The sequence below is a fragment of the Physeter macrocephalus genome, chromosome 16 (assembly GCF_002837175.3).
Source record: "Physeter macrocephalus isolate SW-GA chromosome 16, ASM283717v5, whole genome shotgun sequence".
Lineage (NCBI taxonomy): Eukaryota > Metazoa > Chordata > Mammalia > Artiodactyla > Physeteridae > Physeter > Physeter macrocephalus.
In genome coordinates, this window is record NC_041229.1 from 98,428,016 (window position 1) to 98,436,653 (window position 8,638).

Sequence of the window (8,638 nt, forward strand, 5' to 3'; positions counted from 1 at the left end):
CCGAGCGGCTGGGCCCGTGAGCCATGGCCGCTGAGCCTGCGCGTCCGGAGCCTGTGCTCCGCAACGGGAGAGGCCACAACAGAGGAAGGCCTGCATACCACAAAAAAAAAAATAAAATAAAAAAAAAAATAAAAATAAAAAGCAATCTGGTAGAGTAGAACAGAGCTTAGAAGTCAAATAAACCTGGGTTTTATCCACAGCTCTGCCACTTTCTAAATGAGTGACTCTGGCCAAGTCTTTTCATTGTTCTAAACCTCAGTGTCTTCACCTGTAAAATGGGGATAATAAGAGTGGGGTCCAATGAGATAACACCTGCCCAGTTGGAAGGTCATGGTGGAGGCTCAATAAACACTGTCTATGATTAATGAGCTGTTCTTACTTGTTTGCTCTCTGTCTGCCTCATTAGGTCATCAGGGCCACAGGGGCGAGGGTGGCATCTGTTTCATTAATGCCGGGTCCCCTGCACCGGGCACGCACAGCAAGGACTCGGCAAAGACTTGGGCAGTGCGAGACCGGTGCATGAGGAGGCGAGCCCGGGTCCGGCCCTCAGCAGCCGCGCAGGGTCTCTAAGTCCCTCCCTCTCCCGTGGAGCCTTTGCCGTCCGCGGGGCCGGGCTCCCTCCCTTACCCGCCGTGCACCGCTGGATGCGGTTCCGCAGCCACTTCAGCAGGGGCTCCATGGTGCAGCCGCACACCCAGGGGTTGCCGCCAATCTGCAGGGTCACCAGTCCCGGCAGGCCCTCGAGAGCCTCGAGGCTGAGGAAGGCCAGGCCCCCGTAGCTGAGGTCCAGGTCCCGGAGCTGCGCCAGGCCCTGGAAGGCCCGTGGGTGCACCCTCCGCAGCCCCGGGTTGTGGCTCAGGTCGATGTGCACGAGGCCGTGGGCGGCCTGGAACATGTCGGCCGGCACGTGGCTGAGGTTGTTGTAGCTCAGGTCCAGGTGTGCTAGGCGCTTGGCGTGCAGGAAGAGGCCCGCGGGCAGTTCGACCAAGGAGTTGTTGCGCAAATCCAGCACCCGGAGCTCCATGTAGCACGTGAGGTAGCCGGGCGGCACAGTGGCGATGCGGTTGTGGGCCAGGCTGAGGTTGCGAGTGTCCATGGGCAGGTCCGGGGGCACGGAGAAGAGCCGCTGGCTGCTGCAATCCACCACCTGGTTATGGCACGTGCAAAGGACCGGGCAGCTGCTGCCGGCATCCGAGGGCATCACCCCTGCGGCCAAGATGAGGGAGACCAGCAGCATGGCGGGGCGGGGGGGCCCAGGCCAGGGCAGCTGGGACCAGGTGTCACCCATCTTAGGCTGCTGGCGAGAGCGGTGCTGAAGGGAGCCCATCGGGGCTGGGGCTGTGTCCATGCAACCAAGAGTCAGTGGCTCAGAAAGGCAGCTGCATCAGAGGCCAGAGCCCTGGCAGGTGGGGCTTGGCAGCACAGGGTGTCATGGCTCCAGCCTTTCCCAGGAGCCTCTGAGCACCAGAGGGCTCCCTGTGTGAGCTCCACAGGAAGTCCCCTTTGGAGCCTAGGGGGCCATACACCCAGCTGAGGTCCCCCAGGGTCTGAAAAGATGATCAAAGCTTGAGAAAGGAATGACACAAGGATGGGGCTGGACCAGCTGCCAGCAGGTCGGGGAAGGGTCCCTGCAGGTCTTTTATGTCCCTCTCACCCATGACTGCTGGGTGCTCCTCTCTGGACTATGTCTGAGAGGTGGGAGGGAGAGTGGAGGACGGGAAAGGTGCCTTTTAAAGGTCCTGGCACATCTGAAAACCCCTAAGCCCTGTCCCAAGTCTGGGACCCATTAGGAGGCCAGGGCTGCTTTTGAATCTCCTGCATTCAAGGTCTCAGAGGCCATTTCTACTGGTGGCCCAGTGGGCTCGAGTCCAAGAGGGTCCTGGAGTGGGCGTTTGGGGAAGGGAACCCGGAGGGGACGGGGTCTCCATGGGCCTCTGAAAGCCTCAGTACTCAGCCTCAGTGTCTACTGAAATCCCCAGGGAAGGGAGGAGCCCCACTGTCGGCCACTGCTGCTGGAAAGAGCCATGTGTCCCGGAGGTGCAGGATGAGGGTCAGCTAGGAGAGCTCAGGGGATGGACTTCCCAAGCCGGGCTCCGTGTTCAGTGGGTGGAAGCCAAATTCCCTCTGTCAACAAGGAAAGCACTCAGGCAGAGCGAACCAGTGCCCTGTCCTCCCTGCTGTCCTCCTAGGTTCCTTGCCTCCTCCCCTGTCCGCCTTCTTGGCCACCAACCACAAAGTTCTCTGCTTACTGTCTCTCAAGTGTGGGGACAGACCCCACCCTCATATTGCTGTCACCCACTAACCTTCCCACCCCGACCTGCAGCCATCCTCCTCCTAGGTGTCTGTCCTGGGCTGGTTGCATTGGCTTCTTCTCCTAGCCCCACCCGCATCAGCACCAAACACCCCACCTTCGAATAACTCTCTAAGAAAAAATGCATACACACACTGGCCGTTTGCACATTCCCTTTCCACACTCAGCACTCCCAACTCCCCCCCACCACACGAGCATTGTTCTTCTCCGGTGACTCCCCCATATTTTGCCCGGCCCTCACCCCTCCCCAGCTTTCTCTCCCGCTTCCTTCTGCATACGCACACCTGCAGAGCCTCCTTCCCAGTCTGCCCCCACCATCCTTAACCCCCGGTGCACACCCCTAACCCCAGCATCCTTCTCCACAAGCACTCCACTCTCCTCTCTGCCCCGCAGTGGGAGCCCACACCCACCCTGGGTCAGGCAGAGAGGCTGAATGTGGTGACACACCCAGTGTCTCAGCTCGCCACCCACCCCGCATCGGCCGTGGCCCCTCATTTCTCTTGTGCCCACTTGCTGTCCTCACTTGTCCTCCCCTCACCCCCTCGTCCGGCACTGCCTCTCTTCTCACCGCTTCCAGCCTCAGTCCCACCCATTGGGAAATCACCCCAGCTCCCCTTAATCAGACTCATTTTTCTTAGCCCCAAGGTCTCCCCCTGCACTCCCACAGGCCCTCAGGAGCCCACTTACTCTGTTCCAAGGACACAGCCATCAATCTGCAGCAGACACAGGTCTCCCTCCCTCATCCTGGAATCCCCGCTCGCTGCTTCAGGAGAAGAGATTGCCTCACAGGCTTGTCCCCTCCCCCGGCCTCTCCTCCATGGCTCCGGGATCCCTGGGCAGCATCCTCTGTGGTTTCCCGTCCTGTGGTCCCCGTGCCGTTTCCTTTCTTTTACTCAAAAGGCGAATCAGAGAGAGGATGCTTAGAAGAAAGTTCACAGAACCCGAATGCTTCTTCCCGAAACTCAGCTAGTGCTGAGACTGCTGGGGTATGTGGCTCTGCCAGGTCCTCCCCTCCCTCCCCCTTCCTTCCCTCTCTCCCCTCCTCTCTCCCTTTTTCGCTCCCTTTCTTTCCTCGAGGGCCAGGTACTGACGTTTCACTGTCTCTTAGCAACTGCCTCCACATCTCTGAGCAACAGGAGAGCTGGCTATGGACCCCACCAAGATGACAGAGAAGAGAACGAAGCAGTCACAGAATCCACACCCGCAGGATCCTAGTGATGGGAAAAAGGGGAAGAAGGGGCGAGGCGGGTAGACAGGCCAGGCCGGGGGCAGGGGCAGAGGAGCAGGCAGGGAGAGAGGGCAAAAGGGCCCAGAGGGAGAGACTGGAGTAGGGGCAAAAGCATGAATCTGGCCTCTGAGATGGAGGAAGGGAGGCTTAAGGGCATCAGACCCAAATGGGAAAGGAGGGAGGGCTTGGAATGGAGAAGGGAACTGAGTCGAGAGTGGGAGAGAAACTGGGGCAGGCAATAAAGATATGAATGAAGATGGAAAGAAAAAAGAGAAGCGCATGAGACAAGTTTGCTCACTTGATGGGATCTATTTATCTATCAGTTCATATACAGCAATCTGTTTCCCTGGGTCTGAATGTATTTTGGTCACGAGGTACCAGGTGATGAGACTGGCTCAGGGCTTGTCAGGCATAATTATAGGAGGTGAGAACTTTTCTGGGTTCCTTAATTGTCCTTAAGTCCTGACCCCATGAGCTCTGAGAGCTCTTGGGATGCAAAGTGCTGACTGCCAGTTCCAGGTGGGGTACCTGGGGCTGTAGAGACACATCTGTCTCTCAGGGAGTGAAAGTTGCCAGAAAAACCTGTGGTTCTGACTCTTTCTCCAGGCCCAGGGACTCTGCTGTCCGGTTTCCATCTCTCCAAGCTTCCTGCTCCCTCCCACCCCAGACTGACTTCAGATGAGGGTGAAGTCTTTGCAAAACCTCTTTTCTTGGTGACCCATGGAACAAGTCTCTAGCTGCCCTGCATTTTAAAAACCAGCTTGACTAGTTGGTTTGGTCAAAGAGCTGGTTCATTTCTTCTTTTAATCATTAGTTATTGAGCACTCACCGTATGCCGGGCCCTTGGGTACATGGTGGGCAGTTAACCACCCATAAGATGGATGTAGGGTCTGCCCTTATAAGGGCTAACTCACAAATAAATAAATACAGGGCTAACGTCAGTCCTATGTGTTCACTCAGTTGATCTGGGGCCACTTCTATTTCAGTAATATCTTAGGTTGTTGGGGGAAACCGAAATGGAATAATAGAAAACAAGGGTCCAGTTGTACAGATTTTGGGCATTTACAAAGTTCTCAAAATCACTGTCTTCTCGAACATGATCCTTTTTCCTGTGTGGCTGCAGAAGGTCCACACCCCTTTCCACTGCTCTTTCTCATATTAAGCTCATCTGGAATCTTCCATGTTCTACAGTGTCCAGTGCAGAGTAGCAGGGTAGCCACTGCATTGATATTTACACATTGAGTTGGCTGAGGAAAATACGATTCGCATCACCCTCCATCCCTAAAGAAGGGAATTATCAGTCAATTCATTTTTGAGCTTAGAAACAAAATCTTAATCTTAACCCACAAAACACAGTAACACATTGGAACAAGTGACCTGTTATAAACAAGTAAAACAAAGGTAGCATAATACCTTATTATCACTGACAGAAAAATGGTAGAAAACAGAATTATCTCAATGGAAGCTAAGAAAGGTAATCGGTACCTTTCAATATTTAATGTTGATTAAAGGCACATTAAAAACAAATAAAGGGGCTTCCCTGGTGGCGCAGTGGTTGAGAGTCCGCCTGCCGATGCAGGGGAACCGGGTTCGCGCCCCGGTCTGGGAGGGAGGCCTGCGTACTGCAAAAAAAAAACAAACAAAAAAAAAAAAAAAAAAAAAAAAAAAAAAAAAAACAAATAAAAAAGAATGTTTTCCTCTTTTACATGATATATTTATGTGTGTAATTAGAGCCAAAAGGTAATCGGTACCTTTCAATATTTAATGTTGATTAAAGGCACATTAAAAACAAATAAAAAAGAATGTTTTCCTCTTTTACATGATATATTTATGTGTATAATTAGAGCCAATAATATGACTGAAGGAAAATATTTGTGATGGTTTCCTTAAAAAATAGGATCTAGGCAAGAATGCCTTGTCACCATTTGAAACTAGTTTTCTGAGCTGTAAAATAGGAATAATTAGAATGGCAACTAATTCATGGGGTTGTTTTAGGTTACACGAATTGTTATTAATAGAGCACTTAGGACAGTATACAGCAAGCACTACAGATGTGTTTGTTTAATGAACAAATAAAGTAAAATAAAATGGCAGACTATAAAATTGCTAAAATAGTTATGCAGCAAGGAAGACAAATGGCACAAAAATGGGAAATGAAGAAAGGAAAGTATCACATTTGCCAATGATTTGAAGGTATTCTTGTGCAAGGTAAGTCTCAAAACCTTTGGGAAAACCCCAACTCAAAAACATCATAGCATATGTCTTGTGTAAAAGTGAAGTCAAATGGGGGTAATTATCTTTTAAATGATTTTTTACCCATAATCATCTCTAAGTTAAATATTAAACCATTATTTCCTAAACTGGTGTCTCATGGTACACTGTGCACCGTGAGAAAAATGTTTATTATCAAATAAGTTTGAGAAACACTAATTAAACAATATGAAACAAATTCATTTATTGCACAATTTCTCAGAGGCTTTAATGTGCAAACATTCGTGGTGACTCACCAAGGGAAAGGGTGGGGGAAGGGCGAAGGGTGTAAAATATCCAGAGTTTCTCTTATGCTGGGTGGCTGGCTACTCCCCTTAGCAAAATGACTTTCTTCTACACAGCAGCCTCGCAGCAGGAGTGATTCAATTTTGAACCCCAGTAAAATGATAAATTATTACACATCATGGCCTTTCAGGGTCTCTTGCAAGTTATTGAAACCATGACTGTTCAATCATGAATGTCAAGGATTTACTCTACTGGGAAAACACAAAGAAATTAATCTAACTAAGAGTTGTAGATACAAGTGAACTGAACAATTATTTTCATTACTGTTATGATTTCTTGACATACATGTTAAATTTGTTGTAATAATGATAGAAAACCTTTAAATACTTGAGAATAAATTTAATCTACCACATTAGAAATTTGTTCAGGGAAAATTGTGAAACCTTAGTAGAATGAAGTTACAGGAAGAAATAGAAAGCTAATCTCTCCAGGTGCTGAGAAAGCTTGATGATAATAAAGGTGACTCTGCTTTCTACATTATAATATTTTAATGAAGTGGTTAGCAGAATCTGATGAACTGGTAGTGAAAGCCATCTGCGGGGAAAAAAAAAAAAAAAAGGCAGGGGGGCGCGATGATAATAAAGGTGACTCTGCTTTCTACATTATAATATTTTAATGAAGTGGTTAGCAGAATCTGATGAACTGGTAGTGAAAGCCATCTGCGGGGAAAAAAAAAAAAAAAATGGGCAGGAAGGCACAGATGATATTAATAAAGAAGATGATGATGACGGGAAACGCTTGAAAGTATTCTGATGGTGGATTTACGTAACTAAAAAAAAAATCAAAGAAAATATATTGCAAACTGAAAATCATTCAGTGGCATTACTCAGATCTGTGCTTTGGAAAATGACCATGGGAATGACTATACTTTGAGAAAGTGCTTCTCACTATCAGAATATAGAAAATAAAAATGTGGAACAAAATCACAATGTTGAAAGTAGTCTCAGAGTAAGAAATGTTATGAGATTTTAGCTCCATATTTCAGTTTTATACATTGAAAAAATTCCAAATCGTCCAAAGAATGAAAGAAACAATAACAAAACACAAATTAGGAAGAGAACAGAGCAGCACGTTTATTCAAGCTGTGGAGAGAAGATATCTTTCTGTGTGTTGAGGAAATGGAGAATGTCATTAGTGACAAGATGGCTTTTGTCAAATACACAACACCGAGAGACAACAAGTTTTCATAGAGCAAAAAAAACCCGATAAAACAAAAATCAGAGAGAAAGGAAAGAAACTCAGTGGAAAAATAGACTTTAGACATAAGTGATTTGAACTAATCCATGCAATGTATGTGTATATTTTTCATGCAAAATATATTAAGAGATGCTATAAATATAATTCATTACCTACGGCTGCTGTAACAAATTACCACAAACTTAGTAGCTTAAAACAACATACATTTATTATCTTTCTGGTCTGGAGGTCACCAGCTCTGGTGACCCATTTTAGGCTTGTGACCTCCAGACCAGAAAGATGGTAAATGTATGTTGTTTTAAGCTACTAAGTTTGCGGTAATTTGTTACAGCAGCCATAGGTAAGTAATACAGGCCTCAAGACTCCCACCCCTCAGGTGTATAACCTCATGTCACCCCCTTCCCTTGAGTTTCAGCAGAATCTGTGACTATGATGGGATAGTCAGTTGGTTTTGTGTTAATCAAAAGGGAAATTATCCAGATTGGTGTTACCTAATCAGGTGAACCCTTAAAAGGGCTTGGGCCCTTCCTGAATGGGTATTTGAGGGATATTCTCCATTGCTAGCTCTAAAAATGGGGGAGGGGGTTCACGGCAAGGACCTAAGAGCCCTCTAGTTGCTGAGATTGACCCCAGGCCAACAGCCAGCAAGAAGATGGGAACCTCAGTTCTACAACGGCAAGGACCTGAATTCTGCCAATGAGTTTAGAAGATGACCTGCAGATTCAGATGACAACTCGGCTGGCCAACACCTTGACTTCAGCCTCGTGAAATACCCCGGGGAGAGAGAGCATTTATGCTGTGCCAGGACTTCTAATACATGAGTGTCCTTTTAAGCCACTAAGGTTGTGGTAATTTGCTCTGCAGCACAGAAGACTAATACAAACATTATGTGGAAAAAGGCACCGTTTCACTAGCAGTTAAATGCATGAAAATAATCCCCATTTTGTGATAATACGTTCCATGAGTAACAATAAATACATTTGCAAAATTCCATGAGCTGAGTATGGGGGAGCCGGATATGTGAACACTTCCTGCAGGCACTGGGCATTGGCTCAGGCCTGCTTAGAAAATTGCTGGTCTCTTTGATCTGACAATTAGTAAGAAATTAGTTCATGCAAAAATATTCATAGCAGGAATATTTATGATAAGGAGAAAATGGAAATAATATGAATATGCCCAGCAACAGAGGGTGCTAAGCAAACACTATATTAATATGAAAGAAATACCACGGGGCTTCCCTGGTGGCGCAGTGATTGAGAGTCCGCCTGCCGATGCAGGGGACGCGGGTTCGCGCCCCGGTCCGGGAAGATCCCACATGCCGCGGAGCGGCTGGGCCCGTGAGCCAT

General features: G+C 48.0%; 1 protein-coding gene across 1 annotated transcript in view; it reads right to left on the minus strand.

Annotated features, from left to right (window-relative positions):
- The window catches only part of LRRC55 (leucine rich repeat containing 55), a 6,853-nt gene extending 5,505 nt beyond the window's left edge, over window positions 1-1,348 (minus strand). The window contains exon 1 of the mRNA XM_007122269.4: window positions 628-1,348. Within this exon, the coding sequence (XP_007122331.4) occupies window positions 628-1,348 (721 nt within the window). The remainder of the gene's footprint in view (window positions 1-627) is intronic.
- Between the last annotated feature and the right edge of the window lie 7,290 nt (window positions 1,349-8,638).